The following is a 26,262-nucleotide window of genomic DNA, read 5'->3' as shown; positions in this document are numbered from 1 at the left end:
AGGGATCTGCTTATTGGCTCTACTGACTAGGCAGAGGGGAATATGCCTTATTATTTTTCTATTTTGTTCTCAGTGACCTCTCACACATCCTCTGAAATCTCCATCCATCCATCCATCCCACCCCCCACCAGCCACCTATCCATTGATCCCTCCCCTACACACCCAGCTATCCATCCATCCAACTTTTTGTTGAATGTCTACCATGAGCCATGGGTCACCAGGAATCCCACCTCCACTTAATTTCTGTTCTAACAGGGAAGCCAGACAATTTAACAACTATGCTGAGAAGGCCATACATTGGAAGTATGGGGCACAATGGGTGACATAGCAGGAGTGGCTGGGAATGATTCTCGGAGAGAGGGAGACATTAATAATGGAGAGGAGGGCAAGGACGGTTGAGTTGGTTAATTATTTCAGGCCTATTTATTGAGCCCTGCAGGCTGGGCCTGGTGGTAGCTGCGAGAGACTCAGACACAGGTGAGTGGGGAAGACATGGGACCAGTCTCATGGGATTCACATCACTGTGGGGTTAGCCCAGGTGGGGCTGGGCCGTGGAGTGATGTTTTAGGAGACACACTCAGTGGAGCACAGGGAAGAGAGGAAGGACAGAGCAAGTTAGAAACACTGCAAATTCCACATGACCAGAGCATGAAAGTCAATCAGGAAGTACAACTTTGAGCAGGGGGTATAGCAATCACTGGGCTCTCAGTTGCTGTGTAGAACGGTATCTAATCTCTAATCAGAATCTTTAAACAGAGACGAGGACTGTAGGCGCCTCATCTCAATCACTTGCAAATAATCTTCTCTGTCTTTCACAAGCATAGTCATGATTAAAATGACCTTTCACGAACAGTGGGGAGGGAGTGCTGAAGAAAATGAGGTATGTGAGAATAAAATCCATCTACCTGATTGCCATGTAACGTTTGGTGAGTCACAAAAGTGAGAATTTCAGATGTGAATTAAGATTGCCAAAGCACTGGCATATTTGAAATTCCCTGTGTCCTACTTTAGAATCAGAAGACAGGAGAACTGGGAAAGAAAAAAAAAATGTATTTCTTATTTGTATTCTAACTGCTCAAATCATTTTAATGTAAATTATTTATGTAGTTTCCATCTGAATTATTGACCTTTAGATGAACTTTATTTGATAGGCACTTGGAGCAAATATTCCACAGGATTCTTTAAATGCTATAAAATAGGACATACCCCAGCTGCTGATTCAATTTTGGTCATAACATGGCCATAGAGTGTATTTGATCCTTTGCAACATTTGAGAAGATGTATTTAGTTAGTGATGAGGTCTGTACAATTTCACGTAAAATTAAAGCTCTGCAAAAAAGCAAACCTCCTCTGGGCACTAAATCTCACAATATTCTGGAAATGACAAATCCTAAAATGCTCGCTGACTGCAAATCAATGTTTTTAGCCTGAGTATTAATAGCTGCATGAAATGTTATACTTCTCTCATCATTTACCACCCTTTGTTTGGATTTAGCACACATTTTGAGTATGCTGATTTTCTTTTCTGGGATGGATGGCTCTAAGCTACTTGCCATCAGATGAGAAATATATTCTATCAAAATCTATTTAAGGAACACATCCAATCAATGGCAAAGGATGCGCTCTGCACGACTCTGCCTGTTTGGTGTCTGTCCTTTTGCCTTTTACTGAGCCCACTCACTAGGAGGGCTACAGAGATGCTTGAGTCCTGGGCACGTTCATGATTTAGGGGCCTTTGCTGAAGAACTGATGCTTTTGAACTGTGGTGCTGGAGAAGACTCTTGAGAGTCCCTTGGACTGCATGGAGATCAAACCCATCCATCCTAAAGGAAATCAGTCCTGAATATTCCTTGGAAGGACTGATGCTGAAGCTGAAGCTCCAATACTTTGGCTACCTGATGCAAAGAGTCCATTCATTGGAAAAGATCGTGATGCTGGGAAAGATTGAGGGCAGGAGGAGAACGGGGTGGCACAGGATGAGACGGTTGGATGGCATCACCAACTCAATGGACATGAGTGTGAACAAACTCCGGGAGACAGTGGAGGACAGAGGAGCCTGGCGTGCTGCAGTTCATGGGGTCGCAAAGAGTTGGACACAACTTAGCGACTGGACAATAACAACATAGCCATCTGCCTGGAGACTAGACTGTGAGCACTCTTAGCTTTGGGATTTGAGCTGAGGCCACCACAGTTACCTGAACTCAGAACCATTCATCAGACATCGTCCATCAGAAGTGAGGCTCTTTGTTGATGTGTGGATTTCTACTCTAGGATCTGAAGGCTTCCCGGGCAATGGGACCAGCCACCCATATTTCTCCAGTTATATGTAAGGGGACCCACTGGAAATCTGAGTTAACTGACAACACAATTCAACTTTATTCCAGGGTTATTTATGAAACAGGACTCTGGACCAGCACACTTCCCAATCCAGTTCTGCTCTGCAGTGGCTCCTAGTTATTCAACAAGATGACAATAAACAGCCTCACCCTCCTTCCCTGGTGGTTAATTAGTGAATCTTCTCAACAGTCAGATTCAACCAACTTGATGCAAATGAGGATTTTCCTACACGCTTAGACCTCTAACATACATAAATTTAAAATATGCACGTGCTCTTGAGGAATGACAGAATGAGGCTGCTCTTCAATGGAAAACAGAGGAGCACGTGAATTTCTATGGAAAAATGCCTGATGTTCATCTTGAAAAAGAAGCAGATATCATTCGCAAATAAGAGTGTGAAAGTGGAATTCACTCTGTCGTGTCCGACTCTTTGCGACCCCATGGACTGTAGCCTGCCAGGCTCCTCTGTCCATGGAATTCTCCAGGGCAGAAAACTGGAGTGGGTAGCCACTTCCTTCTCCAGGGGATCTTCCCAACCCAGGGATCAAACCCAGGTCTCTCGCATTGTTGATGGATTCTTTTACCGTCTGAGCCCAAAAGATATATATATGTATGTGTACACACATATATATATCATTTGCAAATAAACACGACATTATTTAGACCTTTGAGGGCTGGCCAGGAGCACACCACCATTTTTGATCAGACTTCCAGATGAAATTCAAATAGGAGGCTTACAGATAGACTTTCTGAACATAACTGGCCTTTGCAACTTAGTATGTTCCACAGGCATATTTTCTACAGGAAGGAAAATTCCTCAAATTAACAATCAGAAACATTGTTTAGAGGGGTGTGTGTATGTGTGTGTGGGCATGTACTCAGTCATGTCCGACTCTTTGCCACCATGACTCCTCTGGTCGTGGAATCTTCCAGGCAAGAATACTGGAATGAGTTGCTATTTCCTACTCCAGGGGAATCTTCCCGACCCAGGGATGGAACCCGCCTGTGTCTCCTGTGCCTCCTGCATTGGCAGGTGGGTTCTTTACCACTCCCCCACCCGGGAAGCCATTGTTTAGCCGAGCTGATAGCAAAAGGGATGTTCATCTCAGCATCCTCTCCCTGGACAAAGGAAACACTCCAGACTTCTGATTTCAGTTTTATCCATTTTCCTCTCTGCTACGTGATGCCCCATTAGTGTGGCCGGCAGCCAGTGAACCGTGGCAAGGAACTGGGAGTTTTCAAACCCAGACTGATAAAGGACTGCATCCTTCTGAGACTGCAGAAGTCAAAGGGCTCACAGGCTGACCCTTAGAAATAAAACAACGGAAAGCTTTTCCATAAAGAGCATATTGTGTCGATTTATTAGAGAATGCAGTTAAAAAAAATATCTTGAGGTTAGCCTCTCCAGTTTAAAAGCACTGAACTAGGAACACTTGAACGGCTATGCAAGCGTCTCTTGCTCATTTGTCCCCCACGCCTCACCAGATCCTGTAAACAGGGTTTGGAGACCGTTCAGTCAGTTTCTTGACAGAAACAGCCAAATGCCTTTGCTTCTTAAAGAAAGCCCTCTTCCCCTTTTCCAAAGCATGCACTGTCACTTGGCATTAGGTATTTCAAAAGGACAAACACTGTTACAGTATCGTAAGGCCAAAAGGGAGTACCCATCGACCAGACATACACAGGACACTAGAAAAAAATTACAAACGTTAACCTAGTGTGACGACTCCACCAGGAATTAATGGGAAAGGCACTGCACCCTTCTTATACCCACTATCCACTTCACGTGCTTTGAAGTCAAGTCCCATCAAACATCTGAAAGGCGTTTTCTACAACATACAATTCACGGGGAGGTTAACACATCTGACACTAGTCTTCCATGGCCATATATGTCTCACCCAAGTGCACAACAGGTGTGAATATATACTATCGGCTTTATTTACAAGTTTATCTTGATTTTTTAGTGGGGGTAAAAAAATTAATGATCTCAACTGACTATTCCCCCCGAAAAGGGTTTTGGCTATGATTCATGTTATATAAACTACCACGTCAAAGAAAGAAATGAAACCCACGTATTGTCTGATCTAAAACATCTAAACTAAAATTTCTCACCCACTATAAGTTGGCAGTGAAAGTGCTATTTTCTGAATTTTATAAGCGAAATGCTACACAGGAATTTCAGATCGACTTCTTTTGCAAAAGCACAAGTTGTTGGTTGCATCGGACAGGATGTGGAATGGTGTGTGTATTCCGTGTAGAATCCCCTCCACCCTGTCGTGGGTGCCCTTCCAAAGACAGTCATGAATCTGGAAAGGTGACAGACTTCGCAGATGCCTTCTTATCTCCCCGAAAGATGTAAAACAGCAATGGCGCAACTCTACATAGGAACGAAGGTTAGTTCTGAGAAATCAGTAATATACATGCACAAACATCAGAACATGAAGGGGGAAAATGAAACGCTACAGTTTCCACGTTGCAGTGTTGCTCTCACAACCTTTCTGCACCAGATGCCTTGTGGCTTCGCATGGTGCCTTTTCCCACCAGGAGAGAGAGTGAGTCTACCTTGTAGACTGATCAGACACAAAGACTCTCCCCGGGGCCCACGGATCAATCTGCCCCTGGCCAAGACAGAACCTACCAGAAGAGAACAAGTACAAAATACTATCGTTATTGGTTTTCTCTCGATGCTCCCAGATGTCCTTGTGCGATCACCCCAGACTCAGTGATTGGCTCGGGGCATGGCCAGGAGCCACGAACACTGACTGAGGCGCAGCGTTAGAACCAGGGGACGAAGCCTCGATTCTCTTCTGAGCAACGTGAACTGGAATTTCCGCCACAGCGGTCACGGCTGCCGCCTCCAAAGCTGTGACCGGCTGCTTCCACAGTAAAAGATGCCTTCTTGCGAGCATGGTTTGGAGCACGTCTTTGTCCGGGCGCCGGTTCAGCTTAAGTGGATGGGTGTGTACTCTGGCCTCCTGGTCTGGATAATTTTGGGCTTCGGTCTCTTCATTCTTTCCATCTCGTCTTCTTCCTCGTTCTCCTGATCGCTCTCACAGACATGGACCACCACACTGGGGGTGGTGTCGGTGGCTGCGTGCAGTTCATACTTTTCCCCTGGAGAAAGAGAATAATTGCAGGGTAACTCAGGCAAGGAGGTAAGGGCCAAAAAAAAGCAAGAGCAAAGGGATGTGCAGGCAGGAGTCAGCTCGACCAAGCTTCTGTGTGCATCCACTGGGGACCAAAGGACACAGCTAGACACACTCTGGATTGGTATTTCTTTGGTGGCTCCTTGGCTCAGGGGTAAAGCATCTGCCTGCAGTGCAGGAGACCGGGGTTCAGTCCCTGAGTCAGGAAGATCCGCTGGAGAAGGAAATGGCAAACCACTCCAGTACTCTTGTCTGGAAAATTCCACGGACTGAGGAGCCTGGTAGGCTACAGTCCATGGGGTCTCAAAGAGTCGGACACGCCTGAGCGACTTCAATTTCACTTTCTTTACACATCTCAACACTGCAAATGACTCTGTTTTCAAACACTCTGAGTCCAGGCATATGAAAGGCATGGAAGGAATGTGTATTTAATTACTCTTTGCATGTATGGGCTTCCCAGGTGGCTCAGAGGGTAGAGAATCTCCCTGCAGTGCTGGAAACCCAGGTTCGATCCCTGAGTTGGGAAAATCCTCTAGAGAAGGAATGGTAACCCACTCCAGTATTCTTGCCTGGAGAATTCCATGGATAGAGGAGCCTGGCAGGCCACAGTCCACGGGGTCACAAAGAGTCGGACACAACCCAGCAACTAACACTTTCACTTTTTTTAGCGTGTACACTAGACTGTCTCTAAACTACCCAGGGGACTTCCCTGGTACGGTGAAAGTGGCACCTGTTCAGGAAAAGATGTTGTATGAATAAAGGCATCAGGTAAGGCCCTCTTGGGCATCTCTCCCCACTGAAGGCTTTCACTGAAGTTCACAGCCCAGGCTAGAGACGGGAAGCATGGGGAAGCCTCTTTGCCCAAAAGAAACAGATGTGAGTTCTGAGCCAGGTGCTCCAAAAGCATTTTTGATCACAGCATCCTTTTTCACACAATTATCAACCCCCTCAAACCAGGAGTGTCCTGCTGTTGTACGGCAGCCTGAAATTTATCAGGCTCAGTCAAGGGGCTTTTACTCATAAACAAAGTGTTGCCTCTTCTCAAGCCCACACGGGAGACTGGAATGTTATTGTAACTGCCCCTGAAAGGGCTTTCCTTGTGGCTCAGCTGGTAAAGAATTCTCCTGCAAGGCAGGAGACCTGGGTTCAATCCCTGGGTCAGGAAGATCCCCTGGAGAAGGGCATGGCTACCCACTCCAGTATTCTGGCCTGGAGAATTCCACGGACTGTATTAGTCCATGGGGTCACAAAGAGTCAGACACGACTGAGCAACTTTCATTTCACTGAATGGGTGAAGGCTTCCCAGATGGCCCAGTGGTAAGGAATCTGCCTGCCAATGCAGAAGACATAAGAGAGGGCTTCGATCCCTGGGTCAGGAAGACCCCTAAGAGAGGGCTTCGATCCCTGGGTCAGGAAGACACCCTGGAGGAGGAAATGGCAACCCACTCTAGTATTGTTGCCTGGAGAATCCCATGGACAGAGGAGCCTGGTGGGCTACATACAGTCCATGGGGTTGCAAAGAGTTGAACGTGACTGAATGACTGAGTACTGAAAGGGTGAACGAGCTTCAATATTCTCAGGGGGCAGAAAGTTAAAGCAGAGGGTCAGATATATCACTCAAAATCTTGGTCATGATCCTCTTTACAAATCTTTATCTCCTGCCAAGGAGGCATAATCCAGAAAGCAAGGGGACGGGATCACATTTGCAAAATCTTTGCAGTCTTGTTGGCTGAAAAGCACAGCTGAAATATGAATTACTATTCAAGCTCATTGTTGGGTAAACTGAAAGCAAATTGATGTCTATTCTCTAAAAGGGCTTCTCAAACAAGACGTCTGTAAAAAAAAGTGGTAGGTTCTAGAGTGTAAAGAATGTTCATTAACAGCACTTCCTGCCCCTGGGACAGTGTGAGTCCTTTCTCTAGGAGGACGTCTCCCTTTTCCCCTCTCTAACATTCCAGAAGTTTCCAACCCTGGGCTCTGCTAATGCACCTTAGCCTGGAGCTGCTCTGAGGAACGCTGGCACTTCCAACTTGAACTTAATGCCACGGTGAGCAGTGGGTAATGTGATCTTTGCTTCTACCATAGCGGGAGTTTTCTGTCTGAGAGGTGTTAACAGCAGTGTCACCTTTTTCATATGAAACTGCTGATGGTCCAGGAAAACAAAACTCTCCACTCAGAGGAACATCAGTCAGATTATTGGTCAAGGAGAAAGCTGATGGCCTCAGTGTTTATTGCATTTGCCCCATGGATAGGGCAGAAGTGGGGCTCAAACCTGGTCACCCCAAGACCCCTGCCTGCACCTTCCAGCTCACCCAAACCCTATCGACAGGACGGGAACCACCAACATTTTACTGTTTCCAGAAAACAGGTATTGAGCTCTGCCGATGAGCCAGGCATTGTATGAAGTGCTTTTTACATGATGATCTTGTATATTGCTCACAACTCTACCAGGGAATACCCATTTTCTGGATGAGAAGCCTGAGGCCAGAGTACCTTTCTTCCCAAATGCTCACACCTTTGTCCCTTCAGAGGCACAGAATCTCTTCTCCACCCCGCCCCCCCCCCCCCCGCCCCGCGACCCCCTCCCTCCCTGGCAAGCTCAGCGGGTGAGCACCTGCCTATGGGCCTGTGTGTCTGGGGCTCCTTCTCCTCTTGTGACCTCTGGGTCTCTGACTGCTCACACCTTCAAATGGGCAGGTGAGGACCAGGTTGGTGAACAAAATTCCCTTGACTAAAAAAAACTTAACGGAAGTGGGGAAAGGCCCATTTTCCCCTTTCCAAAGTCCAACAGCTCATCCCCGCTTGGAGCGACAGGACCTCTGAGGGGGGGTCATGGGCTGTGCTCGGTGGGTGAGGGGACGGAGTCACGTGATGAGATGCAGAGAGATTACGGTGATGGGTCCCCAGGGCCAGCTTGCCCCTCTTCCTAAGGGAAGAGGCCAGAGATGGGCGGGTGTGCACGCTCCCCGGCAATGGGTGACCCTGATGCAGAGGCAGAAAGCCAAACAGAGACAATTCACAGCACGCGCTGGCATCCATCTGGTGACGGGGTGAGAGGGGTGCTCTGATGGACGCCCTGGGCAAACCTCTGCATGTGTCCTCACCTCCCCCCACCCCCAGTCCTTACCCGAGGGCACGGCTTACCTGGCCCTAGCTTGGAGATAGCGTATAAAAGGTCATAGTTTATGACGGGAGTAGCGTCTTCCACTTGTTTCCAGCCGACCGGCGGCGAGGCGGGAGGAGAGATGAGGAACTGTTTGTCTGGATTCGGAGGGGCCAGGTGCGAGCTGCCTATGTGTAAAGTCTGGAAGAGAGAGGGAGGAGATGTTTCTCGAAGGGGGAAGGACTGAGGCAGCGTGAGGGCACCTCACGACCGCCTGCGGAAGACAGCGCTCAGGGACGCAACCGCGTCCACAGGCTCAGTCCGGGGTGAACCACCAAACGGCTCACAAGCGGCGGAGAGAGGGAACTTAGATCACCGTGCAAACGTGAGTAGAGCGCCCTCCTGGCATGAGGAAGGATGCTTGACCTGGACTTACGGGAAAAGACCCTGATGCTGGGAAAGACTGAAGGCGGGAGAAGAGAACGACAGATGAGATGGTTGGATGGCATCACCGACTCAATGGACATGAGTTTGAGTAAACTCTGGGAGTGGGTGATGGACAGGGAGGCCGGGCGTGCTTCAGTCCATGGGGTTGCAAAGAGCTGGACACACAACTGAGTGACTGAACTGAACTGAGACTGATAGAAAATATATACAGGTAATTTTAGTACAGATGGAAAAAAATAAAGTGCTGTGGCCGAGGTCAGAAGGGATCTCAGAACCAATTGCCTGCAGCTCCTCGTGTTACGGAGGCATTACATCATATCACAGACGCTCCAAAGGCTAAGCAACACCTCCAGGACCAACATCAGTTTTCAGGAGGACAAAGCAGGGATGGGGTCTTGCCATGCTCTCAGGCTTCCCTCCCCCTTTGGGGCTCTGAATCAGATGCCAAAAGGGAGGAAGGAAAAAATAAATGCACCTTCTAGGATGTGTGCATGCCTGCTAAGGTGCATCAGTCGTGTATGACTCTTTGCCACCCCATGGACTATAGCCAGCCTGACTCCTGGGTCCATGGGGATTCTCCAGGCAAGAATACTGGAGTGGGTTGCCATGTCCACCTCCCGGGGAATCTTCCCAACCCAGGGATCAAATCATATCTCTTCTGTCTCCTGCATTGGTAGGCAGTTTCTTTACCACTAGCACCACCTGGGAAGCCCAGCTTCCAGGATACATATTTTAAGAAAAAAAATAATGATAAGGGACAATAACCAAGATCCTGGTTCTGGGGGCTTAAAAGTTATGCCAGTGAATGGAGGGCTGTTCGAGTCATCTTACATTCAAATCTGGCCACTTTGTATTTTCTTTGTTCTTTAGTATCCCGCCCCTCCTCCACCCCCCGCCTAAAAATTTCACAATGAACATATCTTTAATAAACCAGAAAAGGTCGTGGGAGGGTCTAAGCAATCACTTATATGGAATGGTACCAAATGCAGAAGGGCATTTGTTCCCAAGGATCCGAGGTCTAAGGCTTGGATCCACCAGGGGGCAGGGCATCCGGCTCCAATTTACCCAGGCAGGGCTGGCAAGTTCGCCTTCCCCGCAGGGTCCGGAAGCCCCTCTACACGGTCTGCCCCGAGAACTCAGGGCCCCCAAGGGGGTCTCTTTCACCAGGGAGCAGGAGCTGAAGGGCTTTTGCCCTCTTGCCAAGCTGTTAAGACGTCTATAACATCGTCAAGTGGAAATTTATGAGCTGCCTGGAAGATGGGTGGTCTACCATCAAGGAGGGGAGGGGGCAGGAAGGAGGTGATGGGCAGGAGGAAAAGCAAACCTGCCCTGGAGCCCCCCACCCCACCTGGGACTGCCCTGGCACGCAGACCCCCGCTTACCAGAAGGATTTCTTCCTAAAAGGATTTCTTACCATTTTGCTACCTGCCTAATGAACCCATTTCTTTCCCCTGTTTCAGACTGGACCTGGCAGCCCCCATGTTGATGTGCAGGGCGGGTTTGCAGATACAGGCTCTCCAGAAGTAAGTGGGCTACTGAGTCCTGCTCAGAACCTGCATAAAGCCAGAACCTCTCTAGTCTGGGGTTCTAGCAAAGTCACGTCTACCACCCTGTGGTCCTCTACCTTCCAGAGTCAGGAAAAGACTCTTTTTCCCATCATCACTCAACTCAAGAAGGTCATCTATGAGGTCAGGGATCAACTATACCCCGCTATCTCAAAATTGGGGATGTGATACATTTATAGTATGAATTTTGCCCCTCTGAAGACGATTTCTTGGCATTCTCAATCAACATATAGGTAATGGGTGTCTAGGAACCTCCCTGGTGGCTCAGTGGTAAAGAATCCACCCACGATGCAGCACACCCAAGTTCGATCCCTGGGCCGGGAAGATTCTCTGGACAAAGAAATGGCAACCCACTCCAGGATTCTTGCCTGGGAAATCCCATGGACAGAGGAGCCTGGTGGGCTACAGTCCATGGGGTCACAAAAGAGTCGGACACAACTTAGTGACGGTAACAACAACAATGGATATATACTCTGTTTTATGGGAAAGCTGGTGGCTCAGATGGTAAAGCGTCTGCCTGCAATGCGGGAGACTTGGGTTTGATCCCTGGGTCAGGAAGATCTTCTGGAGAAGGAAATGGCAACCAACTCCAGTATTCTTCCCTGGAAAATCCCATGGATGGAGGAACCTGGTAGGCTAAAGTCCACGGGGTTGCAAAGAGTCAGACACAACTGAGCGACTTCACTTTCTTTCACTTTAAGGGTGAGAGGGAGAAGGGGGAAGTGTGGGTATCAGTGAAATCCACTCACCTGAGCAAAATATAATTTCATTTCCTTTCCAAGAAATTCAGTCTTATGTAGCTGGAGTCTGGCATCTGCTGCAGATAAGGGGTTGCTGAAGTTTATTCTGACCCGTTTGAAGCTTTTAAAATACTGAAAGGTGATATCTTTGTCATAAGTCCTAAAGAGGGATTCAAATTTGGCCTGAAAAATAAAAAATGAAAGGAATTGGAATCTACCTGCACATGACCTTTGACTGGATGGCTTCATTACTATTCTTATGGAGAAACTGAATCATTCATTGTTTCAAGAACTTCCAACTTCAGATCTTATTGTTCCATGATCCTCCCCAATCCAGCGAACTTCAGTCCCACCACTCCACTTAGGACAATGCCCTGTCCATCAAATATTACTTAGGGCTTTCAAACACTGGAGCTAGTTTGAAAAAAAAAATTTTTTAATTGAATTGGGAAACAATAAAGTTAATTTTAAAAGGCTTGCATTTCTTATTTTTTTTTCTGCCCTATGGGTGGTAAAGGTACATTTTACCTATGGTTGTTTGCCTTTTTTTATGTTTTTTTTTTTTTTTTTAAATTAGAGGATAATTACTTAACAATATGCGATGTTTTTTGCCATACATCAATATGAATTGGCCGTAAATATGTTCCTTCCTTCTTGAAGCTCCTCCCACCTTCCTCCCCATCCCACCCCTCTAGGTTGTCACAGAGCACTGACTGTGGGCTCCCTGTGCCTTACATCAACCTCCCACTGGCTATCTAGTTTACATATGGTAATGTATAGGTTTCAATGCTGTTCCCTCAAATCATCACATCCTCTTCTTCCCCCACTATGTCCACAAGTCTGTTCTTTATGTCTGTGTCTCCTTTACTGCCCTGCAAATCGGATCGTCAGTACTATTTTTCTAGATTTTATACATATGCGTTAATATATGATATTTGTCTTTCTCTTTCTGACTTACTTCACTCTGTATAAAAAGGCCTTGCATTTCTTACCATAAAGGAAGCAGTTAAAAAAAAAAATTCCCAGTGGTATTTTCTCAGTCTGTCATTTTTTAACTCTCTAAAATAATACTGGTTTTTAAAAATGAATGTACTGTCAAAGAACCTGTTTCTATACACTGGCTTTAATACACGTATGCATTTAGCTCGAGTGTTTAAGAACTAGTGAACATTGTGAAGCAGCATGAGATCTTAGAACTGAAATGCCTGAGTTCAATGATTAAAAGCCTAGATTCAGGACAATGTTTCATCAGATCCTGGGAAAAGTTCTGCAGAAGCAACCCCCACCACCACCACCACAGGGTTGGGTCCTGAATGGGGTGTGGTTTTGGGGAACTGGGAGACCACTGCCATCTTTTCCAACCAGAGGGGAAGGTGTTGATGGACAGTCTTGAAATTTGTAGGAAGATTGTGCAGGAGCTGTCAGTTACCAGATTTCTGAATCTTTTTTGCAGACTAAACTCTGGGGATGGTGAGAGGCCGATGGGGTTGGCTGAGAGCGGGGCTGGGGCAGACAGCGTGTCCTCTACCCAGGTGACTGGTGAGATGAGGAGGCCTGGAAGGACCCTGGAAATCTATAGAGAGCATGCTGTTTCTGCAAAGTGGAGAGAGGATTCCAGCAGAAGAGGAGAACGTCCCTGAGACTTTTTGGTGCTAGGGAGTGGAGGAGGGGATGGTCCTCCGGATGGATGCATGGTTGGTCAGGGCCTGCCTTCCCTCCTGGCTGGCATCTCTACCAGGTGAGTGGGAAGAGCTCACAGAGTTTCTCTCTTCCAGTTCCTTGGCTTTTCTTTAGTTGATGTAAAAGCCTGTGACTTTCCCACGAGAGGTGTCGCAGAGAAACAGAAGGACAGCGAATGCGCAGCAGATGGTCCAGCTTCGAGTTTATCTGGCCGCGCAGTGACTTGGTTGGTCTCTGCCCCTCTGCGGAGCACGGGTAAGTCCGGGGCGTGAGGGTGTCTGCGCGGATTTGGAATTTCACACGACCTCATCCGTAGGCATTGTGACCAACTGTTTCGAGTTATGATTCATAACTTAAGAGATATGACTTTGATGGATATTTTTAGACGGCAAGTCAGGGCTGAGGACCAGAGTGCAAGAGAACCCACACTACCTTGTTAATTTCGTATTGCTCTCCTACCGTTCTTTTATAAAATAATCTTATTTGTTATTCCAGTTGTTGGATGGCATCTCTACTGAAATGAGTAAAAAGTGATTTTACTCACATAAGGCTAATATTAAATACATAGATTTTGTAGAACGTTTACACATAGATTGGGCTTCCCAGGTGTGCTAGTGATAAAGAACCCATCTGCCAATGCAGGAGACTTAAGAGACGTTGGTTTGATCCCTGGGTCGGGAAGTTCCCCTGGAGGAGGGCATGGCAACCCACTCCAGTATTGTTGCCTGGAGAATCCCATGGACAGAGGAGCCTGGCAGGCTACATACAGTCCATAAGGTTGCAAAGAGTTGGACAAGACTGAAGCAACTTAACAAGCACCCACGTACACATAGACTATTCTCTAATATCTAGTTAAAAAACTACGATTCTGGCTTGTAAGCAGACTACATGATTAGGGAGTTAAATTTGATTTAAAAAAAAGAAAGAAAGAAAACTTCCCAAGACTCAGTATAGCTTTAGGCATAAGAATATAACATGATCACTGCCCCCTAAAGAGAACACACAGAATTCATTCATATACAGTCTTGTTTTAGAGATCAGTTAGATAGCTTCATAGCTACTGATGGAAATCTTGGCATTTTAATCAAATGAAGAAGTAAAGCATGGTAGTTAAAATCACTAGTTATATTAATAACCATTGATGACAGCTGCTTTCCAGGAGGTAGGATATTTAACTTATCTATCTATTTATTATTTGCTATGGGTGCATTTTCTCCACCTGGAAAAACCTACAAAGTTGAAGATAGGCCCTTATAATTACTTCAAACATTCAAATATCTCTACAATAGTGATTTCCTAAGATACAATCAAAGTATCCTGAACTCGAGATGTCAAAGTGAAACATTCTGTGCACTGTAAGAAAAGTCCTCCCTCCAAAAGTTTACTTACAATCTACACAGAATGAAACAAACAAACAAACACCATGCTGAACCCTGCCTTACTAATTGGCCAAGAGACAGAGACATTTTTAAATACTGAGCTTTAAAAAATTCTTTCAGAGGTAATTCCTCAGGCAATACCTTTTGATTCTGAAGGCTCAAAGCATTCTGGATGCATTTCAAAAACCCCCCAAACCCGCAGAGAACCACACATCCCCACCAACTATCTCAGCTAATAGTACCAAATAACATCATGCTTTGAAAACTCTCTCTAAAAAAAAAAAATTACATTATATCAGAAGCCTTACCCTGGTTTCACTTTCGCTGAAGATCTCACTGTTTGCCACACAGGCAATCAGGGAGCTAAAACTGTAGTTAAAATTTCTAAAGTGCATCTTGCTTTCTTACAGTGAGAGCTACAGCGACTCCCGCAGTCGAGCCCCAAGTGGATGGAGTTCCTTTACCAGAAGCTGTCAGGTTCTTTCTCGAGCTGGCGCTTATAAAGCAATGAGGTCTGGCTCCCCCCGCCCCTGCCCCAACCCCGGGGTAAAAAAAAGCACTGCTTCCAGGGCATCCTGTTTGGACACCAAATTCCTGAGTCAAGCCCTGCTTGACTTGCAGGCGGACAGGGACAGAGTGTAAGTTTCTACTGGAAAGAGGTGACGTCAACACCTTAGTCATTTTCCCTATGCTAATTAACTTCGCTTGGGGAGGATGGAAAAAACGGCCGAGGTTTGCTTTGCAGCTGTTTTATCTCTCCCTCTTGCAGCATAGTTTCCACTGGTAGTAATTCCATTCAGCCACTCAGTCACCAGGCTCCGCCGCTGAATGGGACGACCCTTCTTAGGATGGAAAATGTTACAGACAGAAGCAGGAAGGGGTACAGCAGTAAATAGTAATTAGCCTGCAGGGAACTTTCAAGGCTTGGAGAAACCTGGAAACCGAAGTCTTGGGGAATGGTTTGATCCCTGTAATTTCCTGAACACTTAAATCAAAGTTTCATATACTGGGATATTAGAGAAAACATTTGGAAATCTGTCTTGGTCAATGACCTCTGTTTTTTTAAGAAAAAAAGTAGAATTCGTTACGAAATGTGCCCCGTCCCCACCCCCCCTTTTTTTTTCTGATGAAACTTTATTGGATCAATGTCCTAATTCTCACTAGTATTTCATAGTGAGAATGTGGGAAGCGGTCCTAGGATTTTCGTTGGAAAACTTTGTAATTGGACAACTAGGAATAGGTAGCTCTTTGATCATTTCCTAACGCCTACTGAATTCGGAAAAAAGATACGAAAACATTTTAGAGTAATCTGAACCTCTGAAGCTGAGAAAGAAAACATTAAGAGGCTGTCTGCTTGGAGACTCAGAGGCTGTTTTTGGTTTTGTTTTAAATAGGAAAGGATGAAGAAATAGAAAGAATGGATAGCACAATTGAAAAGCTAGTTCAGTTGGCCTTTTTGCAGGTAAGAGGTCTGGTCTAGAAGCACACTGGAATAGCAGGGTACCAGTTTTTTGAAAAGGCTGCAACTTCCCCCAAGTTTTCATTTTACTATTATTTTTTTAATTGAAGTACAGTTGGTTTACACTGTTGTGTAAGTTTCGGGTGTATAGCAAAGTGACTCAGTTATACGTGTATGTGTATCTATTCCTCTTCAGGTTCTTTTCTCATATCAGTTATTACAGGATATTGACTATAGTTCGCTGTGCTATACAACAGGTCCTTGTTGCTTGTCTCTCTTAAATGTTATTGTTGTTTACTCACTAAGTTGTGTCCAACTCTTTGCAACCTCATGAACTGTAGCCCACCAGGCTCTTCTGTCCATGGGATTTCCCAGGGAAGAATACTGGAGTGGGGTGCCAGTTGTTTCTCCAGGGGAATCTTCCTGACCCAGGGACCAAACCCGAGTCTCCTACATTGACAGGCCAATTCTTTACCGCTGAGCCACCAGGGAAGCCCTTACTCCCATTAAAATGCTGCAACTCTTTGAACTCCAAGTACTTTGTCAGTTTAGGTCCCTATGGCGGTCTGAGTGCTAGGTTCTTCCCACTCTCTCCAATTTCATTATCACCTAAACGCAGTCACGTTATTTATGAAAAACATTCTCTAGTCTAGAGGCACACGTGGACACCTCTTAAGCTTCCAAAAGTTAAGTGGAATCCTGTTGTTCACATGTAAAAATTAACTTCAAAGATTCATTAAAGTCAGCCAATAATGAAAAGAATATATGCAACAGGAAAGAGCAAGCTGAGTATTTATTCCTCCATAAAAGGAAACGCAAAGTCTTCCTGGATGAGTGAGGGTTGCTTAATCTCCATGCGTGGTTCCCTGCTGCCAGTTGTAGGGTTATGTAAGAGACCAGTTATGGTGTTTGCTTTGCCAAATTACCTGTAACTCCCAACCCAGGAGATTTAAATGCAAAAGATCTAGAAATGTTTTGAATGCTGTAAAATTGTGTGTGTGTGTGTGTGTGTGTGTGTGTCTGCTCAGTTGTGTCCAACTCTTTGCCACCCCATGGACTATAGCCCACCAGGCTTCTCTGTCCATGGGATTTTCCAGGCAAGAATACTGGAGTGGGTTGCCATCTCTTCCTCCAGGGGATCTTCCTAACCCAGGGATCAAATCTGTGTCTCCTGTGTCTCCTGCATTAGCAGGCAGGTTCTTTATGGGATGCATCAAACACCAAGAGGACAGGGCCACGTTGGGTGGCGCTTGGTTCCAGGGGCCGTGCACTTGGACTGGCTGCATTTTCAGCGCAGAGGCCGCAGGGGGGCCTGGGGGCACATGAAGGCTTTGGTGGCAGCGTGGGTATGGGAGGCGTTGGTGGAGGGAGGCAACGGGGAAAAGGGACAAGGAGGTAGAAGACACAGGTGCACTCTACTCTCCCAGTGCGCCTGTCCTTCCTCTCCTCTCTCTCCTGGAGTCTGCCTCGGTGAACAAGAGCTACAGGGGGATCAGAGGAGAAAGAAGAGGTTCATTTCTCCATCTCCTTCTCACTCGCCTCCCCGTCCTATTAAAAGTCATGACATGAAGCTCCAGCTCAATTGTGTGGGCAAACCTGGAACGTTTCTGTTCATCTGAGACAACAGCACTGAACTCACTCAAATTTATAACTGTGGTTTCACGGCATGCGTGCTCAGGGGTGTCTGACCCTTTGCAGCCTTTTGAATTGTAGCCCCGCCAGGCTCCTTTGTCAATGGGATTTTTCAGGCAAGAATACTGGAGTGGGTGGCCATGCCCTCCTCCAAGGGATCTTCCCCACCCTGGGATTGAACCCACATCTCCAGTGTCTCCTGCATTGCAGGGAAAAATTCCTTACCCTCTGAGCTATGGGGGTGGGGAGTGGGGGAAGTCCATGGTTTCATTATATGGATGGAAAAAAAAAGTTCTCGTGAGGTATTTGAAGATGGTAACTGTCTTTGCTCAAAGAAATCAGTGCTAAGTGATAGATTTATCATTAGGCCGTCCCTAAAGCCTCTTAACACATGCCATTCTGTACCTGCCTTTGAATTGATAGTGAGCTCCATCTGAATTTCAGACAGTAAAGAAAGAATCTGCCTGCAATGCAGGAGACCCAGGTTTGATCCCTGGGTGGGGAAGATCCCCTGGAGAAAGGAATGACGACCCACTCCAGGATTCTTGCCTGGAGAATTCCATGGACAGAGGAGCCTGGCAGGCTGCATATAGTCCATGAGGTCGCAAAGAGTTGGACATGCATGACTGAACGACCAACACTTTCACTTCCATCTGAATCATATTTAGGGAACTTGAGTGCTTCCATTCCTAGATCAGGGAAAGGGGCTCAAAGTGGCACTGACTGTAGGAAGGCTAGACTGGATGCTGGCAAAAATCACGGGGTCACAAAGTGTCCCTGAGCCCTGACCCAGGAGAGAAGCCACCTAGAGTCCAGTAGCAGAAGTGCCCCATGGTATGAGAGGTACAGAGCATGTACCCTCGTGCTGTTCTGAAGCCCCAGCTGGCACTTCATTTGCTCACCTGAAAGTTCTTGTTAGGAATGCCCATCTTGGACTGTATGTCTGTTACACACAAACTTGCATTTCTAAATGTCCTATGATATTTGTATGAGCTCCCTGTTGGTTCAGATAATAAAGAATCTGCCTGCAACACAGGAGACCTGGGTTTGATCCTTGGGTTGGGAAGATCCCCTGGAGAAGGGAATGGCAACCGACTCCATTATTCTTGCCTGGACAATTCCATGGACAGAGGCTACAGTCCATGGGGTTGCAAAGCATTGGACATGAATGACTAATACACATGGTATTTGTATATTTCTTGTGGTTGGAAACTCAACTACCTTCTTAATTCTTGTTTTCAAGTTGGATGTAAGTGATTTGAAGTAAACAGTGCCCACTGAAATGTCTCATTAAAACTCTCGAAAAGCATGCTAAAAATTGCACTTAAAATAGTAAAACTGCAACCAGAAGTTAGAGAAGCACAATGAAATGCTTTTGTCTACTGAACGCTTTAGATGGTTTGCATTTCTTCCATTCATACCGTTCAAAATTTGAAATGAAGCTCTTCAACCTGCATTTCTGGCTCCAAGCAGTCAGAACATATTTTCATTAAGAAGTTTCTATTTTCAGCGAGGAAAAAAATGAGGTTTATGTTGAAATTCATCATTCCCATTACAGCACGCCTAAAGCCGAGTGAAAATGACCTCATCACACCTGTTACACACCCCAAGGGGTTCACAACCACGCCAAGAATGTACCACCTGTGAAGCCTTCCACGGGATGACCAGAGAGAGAAACTGAGTCCTGACTGTGTTTCACAAAGCAGAGCAGAGCAGAGGATGAAGACATTTGCCAAAGATCTCCTGGGAGGGAAAATGACACACCCAACTGAGATCAAAGATATCAGAGTGTATATCTTGAATGGCAAGGAAACTCACATTTTAGTGGCGCCTTCAGCTTCTGAGATAATGGACTAGTTCACTGTTGTTTAATATTCACAGTCCTTCTGACTATGATGTGAAGCATGGTTCCCCCAACTTAAGTTATTGGGCAAAAGACAAGCACAGCGGCCGCTGACTCATCTTAATCACTCCCCAGTCTAAGAGGTGTTATTCACCGAAGGGACGTTCTTGTGCTCACCTTGTCAACCAGGTTCATGTCAAACTCCAAGTGGCTGTGAAGACTGAACCGTGTGACATAGGCAGAGAGCCCAGGACAGTGCCCAAAACACTATCAGTGGTTGATGTGTTGAGCTTCTAGCTCCTGTCTCATCCATAATGATCCTGAGGTTCAGAGGGGCTCACCGTGCTGGGGAGAGTCAGGACTCGCCCTGATCCTGTGACAGCGGAGTCCCTGCTTGTTCCATGGAACCACTCCTGCACTGCAGCCTTGCCCCTTGGTATTTCCCCATCTACGTTCTCTAAGTCTCTGGCATCTTGCATGGCTTCCTCTCCTAGGTGCCCTGCTGGCCAGGGGAGATTTCTCTAGGTTTTCTGGACCACCCCCTGCCCCAATTTGGCCCTCCTGCACCCCGCTTCAGGCAGCCCTCCTCAACCTCGGTAGCTTTCTAACTGGCCTCGCTGTGGCCAATTTCTTACTACTCCCAGATAGTGTGTAATTCCCACAACAAAAAACTTCCCGAAGCTGAGCTTGTTCACATTCCTCTCCTACTAAGACTATAGAGATTTCAGTGACTTCCTGTTGTTCTGTAGGTTAAAGGTAAGATTTTCGCTTGGTATTCATCTGTTCCATCTACCAATATTTTATCCAAGCACAGTTCCAGGTACTGGGGGTTCAAAGGTGAAGACAGACAAAACTCTCTCCCCTCATGAAGCTTATATTCTAGATGAAAAAAAAGAGAAAGAAATGAGATAAAGGGGTAAAATACATAGTGTGTTTTGATAGTGGTAAGAGGAATAATTAAAGTTGAGAAAGGGAGAAAGAAAGTGAGGAGTGTGAAAGAAGTGGGGAGGATGGAAGGAAGGAAGGAAGGAAGGAAGAAAGAGAAAACAGACAGACTCCCCAGGAAAGGCATTCCTGAGAAGATGGCAGGTGGGTACACCAAGACTTAAAGGAAGTAGTGGAGTGAAGTGGTGGAATGCTTGGAGCAGTATTCCAGGCTGAGGGAACAGAAGGCACAAAGTCCCCTGACACATTCCAGACCCAGCAGGAGCCTCAGGGTGGGCCACAGAGGAGGAATGTGGACAAAGTGGTTGGGAGTGAGGCCACGTGAGAATTTAGCCACTGGAAGGTCTCTGGCTTGCATGGTGATATCAGAAGGATTTGAGCAGAGGAGAGGCATGAAGGGACTTCCATGCCACAAAACCACTCCAGTGTCTGGGTTCAGAAAATGTAGGCTGGGGGGCAAAGTTGCCCCTAAGGCATGAGGCCTTCTCTGATTGCGGAGCTCATGACTCCTCTAGGCAGCCCTCAGCTTTGCCTGCTTTCCTCGGGTCCCTCAGTGAGCTCCCCCCTCGTCTCTTCTCTGCCTACCAATTCCTATTTATCCTTCAAAGCCCATCATTGAACACCCCTTCTCTAGGAGGTGCCCCTCCAGGGCTCATGTTCTCTCCCACCTTTAATCCTGGTGATGCCCCTGCCCCACAACAGGCACCCCATGCAGTCAGCCTGATACCCTAGTTATATTCTTACCTGGCAGCCCTACAAGACTTCACCAGGGATGGTCCATCTGACACAAGCATCCACCAGCCATCAAAAAGCCACAGCCATCTGTGTTCCTAACTGGAGGGTGTCCCGTGTCTTTGGTTTAAACAAAGACCATGCCATTCCTTTTCACTGCAGGAGGTGGTAAAGGCACACATTTGCTCAGTGGGTGTCGCTCACATTCTGGGGTGCTCTTCCTCCCTCCTTGCAGCTTAGTGGCTCCTGGGTGTCTGGGCTAGGGGCTGCACCACCAGCTCACCACCAGCTCTAGACTGAGGCCCCTGCATAGACACTCCCAGAGGCATGTGACTCTCCTTAGGGGTCTACAGACAGGGTCTCACCAACCTTTGGCATTTGGGTGGAAAGTGAACAATTTAATAGATGTTCACTTGTCTTTTTTAAAATGTCAGTTTTTAGGGTGTGTTTTGTTAAGGTATACAGTGTAGAGTAGAATTTGTCTAGAATTTACAAATTAAATGCTTTTACTGGCAGTTGCACTCAAAAATTTTTATCAAAAAAAAAATCTTTTATCTACAAGGTTCATGATCAAAAATGTTTGGAGACCTATTGTCTCCACGTAGTGTGGTTAAAGTCCCAACCTGCTTTTTTTGTGATGATCACATGTGAAAAAGAGAACAAAAACTTCTCTTCTTTCCATTTTTGTTATCTCTGAGGGGTAATGGGGGGGATGGGTAGGGGAGGGGGGAGGAGCCAGATGCGGCTCAGAAATTTATTGCTCATGGAATTGCTTTGTGACTGGTAAGATCTGCTTGGCCACAGCGAGGGGCCTTTGCGAGAAAGGAAATGTAAGACAGAGCTGATACTGATAGCCGTTTTTGTGATGGACTTGGAAGGCTCTAACCAGAACCCCTTAGGCAAGAGAACTTACTCTATGGCTCACTGGGTAAAGAATCAGCCTGCAATGCGGGAGACATGGGAACATGGGTTTGATCCTTGAGTCAGGAAGATCCCCTGGAGAAGGAAATGGCACCCCGCTCCAGTGGTCTTGCTGGGGAAATCCCATGGACAGAGGAGCCCTGAGGGCTACAGTCCATGGGGTCACACAGAGTCGGACATGACTGAGTAACCGAGGACACACACACACACAGACAGAAACCCTTAGACCAGAGGGTGTGCTCGCCTCCCTCTGCAGAGGATGACACCTATGAATTCTAAATCTGGGCCAAGAAAACCCTCTTTAATGAAAATCATCTTCATGTTTCATAACCATTAATCTTCTGAATCTGTACGACAACACGAAGAAACAATAACACATTATTGACTGGAGATGCGTTCACACCACAGGTGTTAGTTTCTGCCAAAATCCCCCAGTCAGTAATGTGTTAAAACTAAATTTCAGCTTTGGTCATTTTTGATACTTTGGGAAAAAACTCGAAAAGCCTGAAATATCATTTGATGCTCTTCATAGATTAGTATAAGATAGTGTACAAATAAATTGTATTTCTGGGATGTCATAGAACTTCTTATTCTTTTTAGCCAAAAGTGATGGCTGCAGTGGTGAAAATGCTAGAGGTGTGTTTTAGCCAAACAGCAATCATGCTCTGTTAAAGTTTATGTGGAAATAAAGAAAAGCATGCAGTCACCCCTTCCCCAAAAAAAGAAAGAAAGGAAAGACATAAAGTAAAATAAAATAACCGATGGGGAAAAGTAGAGAGAAGCATGTTCAAACCTATACCTTAAAAGACAGGTCACAGTTCATCCCAGATTTCATTTTGCTTGTTAAATTCCATGTGCACTTGAAATCCCATTAACTTTTTCCCTTATGACCTCAATCTTTCCTTAGCATTAAGACGTGAAGATTAACCACCCCTCTGTTATTTCTTGGAAACTTACTGTTTGCAATTCTTGAGATGGAGAAATAGCCATAGGCAAATCTAAACTACACTTGATGACTTGGATTAAGGGAGGTAGCGTTTATTTGGAGATGACTGGGGCCCAAGCCACACTAACTTAATCATTCCTTATTTGCTCTCTTTAGTCTGTTCCTTTCCAGACACACCTTGCTTTAATGATTGATTTTCACTTTTGCTTTGAGGCTGTTCTCAAGCCAGGGCACAACCCCGTGGTGACAGAAACCTGGACAGAACAGTTGTGCAGGGGTGGGCTGGCGACAGGCTGCTCTTGTGTCCATCAGTCACCATGCGTGTGTGCTCAGTCGCTGAGTTGTGTCCGACTCTTTTGTGACCCCTTGGAATGCAGACTGCCAGGCTCCTCTGTCCAGGGGTTTTCCCAGCAAGAATACTGGAGTGGGTTGCTATTTCCTCCTCCAGGGGATGGATCTCCCTGACCCAGGGATCAAACTTGCATCTCCTGCATTTGCTGGTGGATTCTTTACCACTGAGCCACCCGGGAAGCCTTCTTCAGTCCCCAGGACCTGGTTTTTTTTTTTTTTTTCCATTCCAGCTCCAAATGGCTTTTACAACCTTAGACTACTTCATTCCCACCCAGTAAATCCCTTTACATTCAAATGATGAGTTTGACGCTGTCGTGTGAATGCTGGTGGAAAAGCCTTGTTTGTCTCATTCTATGTTCCACACTCATCTTGGAAGAACTGACACAGCTCAAACTCTGGCTGGTAAGTACGCTGCCTCAAGGCCGGCCCGGATCCTGTTCTGGTTCTGGTAAGTTCTCCCAGGGTACCTGGCACAGGTCTGCGGGCCCACAGACACCCCATCAGTACTGGGTGATTGACTGGCTGAATCAAAGGTCAAGAGAGACTAAGGGGGAAGGAATGAGGTCAGACCGAAATCTGTCAATCTTTAACAACAGAGACAAAACTCAGTTTTCAATAACTTGGCTTCGCAGAACTTGTATCCGCACCTGGTTTTAAATCTCAGGATCTCAGCTCAGAAATCATGTTTTGCCAAGTGAGGGAGAAGAGAAAAGCATTATGTGTTCTTATCTACTCTTTCCATTACCACCCACAGGCCCCATTTCCACGACTTTGTTGGGAAGTTACCCAGGAGACCACAGAGCATGCTGTCTTTTCACACTTCGAATTTTCATCATCGAGGATTATTTTAAAATCTGACGATAAGTCGCCTGTGGAAGTCTATCCTGTCACCTCCGTGTGGGTATCACAATGATTCGAAACAGACTTCACAACAATAAACACAGGACAAACAAGACATCGCATCTTGGTTATTGCCAGTCACCATGAAAAAACAAGGACAGTCATGCCAACCTTGTTCATTAGGAAGGCTGGGGTGTTTATGTCAAGTGACTTGAAATGTGCACACCCCTTACACCAGAGCATCTGAAAAGAGCTGCTTTTTCTCCTTCAGGTTAGTTTGCTGGTTGTGAACTGGCAGTGCCCTTCCCCAAAATAAAACTATTAGTTGCCAATATTAAAAAATTGGGAGTTTTCACAGAGATATATAATTTCTTTTTTGGGGGGGGATTAAAAAAAAAGAAAGATGGATACATGTATATGTATGTCTGATTCCCTTCACTGTTCACCTGAAACGATTACAACATTGTCAATTGGCTATACTCAACACAAAATGTTTTTGGTATTAAAAAAATAAAAAACAACATTTTTGTTTTTAAAAAAAGGAAGATGTGGCAATTCAGAGCCCAGACACTCATGCAGCAATGGCCGAACCCGTGGCAAAGCCCCTGCTCTTCAAATACCAACGGCTCCATGCTCCAGACCCCAGAGGCATGAGTTTTTGGCTTCTGGCTTAATTTAGTAAGTCATCAAAATAGATTAGTCACCTGCTTTGAGCCAGACACTGAGAGGTAGGGACACACAAAGCAGCTTACCCGTCCACATCCCCAGGCTCAAAATGTTCTATGTCAAATAATTACTCCAAATAATACACAGTGAGAACACGTCCCTTCCTCCTTATACAGCAATTCTTTATTTTTTACTGACACATATCGCATTTCTAGGCGTGACTCCCTGGGCATTTGCAGTATGTTCTCTTCACTCCTGAAATTATACTCTTATGCAAGTGAATGGTGGGGATGCTAGTATGGAGATGACCTAGATTCCGCGCAAACGTTTACAAACCACAGTTGGTTTCTTTAGCAATTGTTAGGGAAGACAGGATTGGGACATACCAGGGAGGTGCATGGCACAGCTGAGAATCAGCACTGATGGATTTCTGCAGAACTGGTTTATAGATGAATGGAGACGGAAGGTTTTGGTTACCACCGATATTCGGCAACACGAGTTAGAAAGATGATCTAGAGGTAGCTTGAGATCCGGGTATTCTCAGGGTGAGGCTTTTAAAGATACGTTTCAAAAGATCCTTTTGAGAAGACAGTGTTTTAAAGTGGTCTTGTAAGATTCTCCGATACAGTTTGATCCATCTTCTTATGTGAAAAGGACTCTTAGTAAGAGGGAGCCTGACTTCATCCTTGAGTGTGAGCTGCCCCAGAGGCTGTGGTGTTGCTAGCGCTCCCCTTGTGGGGGTGAAATTCCATGAAACATTCAGCGATCTGTGGCCAGGGTTGGCTGAGCCCCTACTTCTGCTCCTGTAACCAACCCCCCCGACAACCAACCAAAACCCCAACAGTCACTGGCTGCTCCTGGACTCTGAGACACAGGTTGTCGTGCAGGAGGTTTGTTAGGGAGTATGATAGCTCAGCTGGTAAAGAATCCGGAGACCCTGGTTTGATTCCTGGGTTGGGAAGATCCGCTGGAGAAGGGATAGGCTACCCACTCCAGTATTCTTGGGCTTCCCTGGTGGCTCAGTTGGTAAAGAATCCGCCTGCAATGTGGGAGACCTGGGTTTGATCCCTGGGTCGGGAAGATCCCCTGGAGAAGGGAGAGGCAACCCACTCCAGTATTCTGGCCTGGAGAATTCCATGGACTGTATGTATAGTCCATGGGGTCACAAAGAGTAAGATAGTACAGAGCGGCTTTCGCTTTCACTTTCTTTGGTGATCAACACCCAGGGAGAGGAAGGAGATGGGAGGGGTGGGAGGGGAGGGGAAAGGCAGGGGAGAAAGAGAGACTGGGCAGAGGGAGGGTGGAGCTACCAGGTGGTCCCAGTGGAAGCCTTGCAGACCCTGTGGGGAGTTCTGAAGATGGGACGACCCTCACTGGAGCAGAAGGGCTGGGCCATGATACCCTCTGCATTGGTCAGCTCTGGGATGGGAGGTACCTTGAGAAGGAGGGGACTTAGGGAGGTGGCTCTCAGCTGAACTCAGCCCCAAAAGGGGGCAACTGACAAGGGCAGCTCGGGGACAAATCCATCACTCC

The 26,262-nt window shown here is 46.4% G+C and overlaps 1 protein-coding gene and 1 long non-coding RNA gene across 4 annotated transcripts in view; one reads left to right on the top strand and one right to left on the bottom strand.

Moving 5' to 3' along the window:
* Positions 1-3,668: 3,668 nt before the first annotated feature.
* RCAN1 (regulator of calcineurin 1) overlaps positions 3,669-26,262 on the bottom strand; it is a 120,153-nt gene continuing 97,559 nt past the window's right edge. For 2 of the 3 annotated variants that reach the window (XM_027538390.1, XM_027539741.1), the window contains exons 2-4: positions 11,345-11,518; positions 8,625-8,784; positions 3,669-5,448 (exon numbers count right to left, since the gene is read on the bottom strand). In XM_027538390.1, the coding sequence (XP_027394191.1) occupies positions 5,276-5,448; positions 8,625-8,784; positions 11,345-11,518 (507 nt within the window). In that variant the 3' untranslated portion in view covers positions 3,669-5,275. Of the gene's footprint in view, positions 5,449-8,624; positions 8,785-11,344; positions 11,519-14,702; positions 15,030-26,262 lie in introns of those variants that run through there. The other variant, XM_027538922.1, reaches the window with a different exon arrangement.
* Positions 23,384-24,479, top strand: LOC113892618. The gene is made up of 2 exons (XR_003511137.1): positions 23,384-23,625; positions 23,978-24,479. It is a non-coding gene; the product is annotated as an uncharacterized LOC113892618 (long non-coding RNA).

This window comes from Bos indicus x Bos taurus, chromosome 1 (assembly GCF_003369695.1).
Source record: "Bos indicus x Bos taurus breed Angus x Brahman F1 hybrid chromosome 1, Bos_hybrid_MaternalHap_v2.0, whole genome shotgun sequence".
In the NCBI taxonomy this organism is placed as follows: domain Eukaryota; kingdom Metazoa; phylum Chordata; class Mammalia; order Artiodactyla; family Bovidae; genus Bos; species Bos indicus x Bos taurus.
This window is presented reverse-complemented; position numbering and strand designations above follow the sequence as displayed.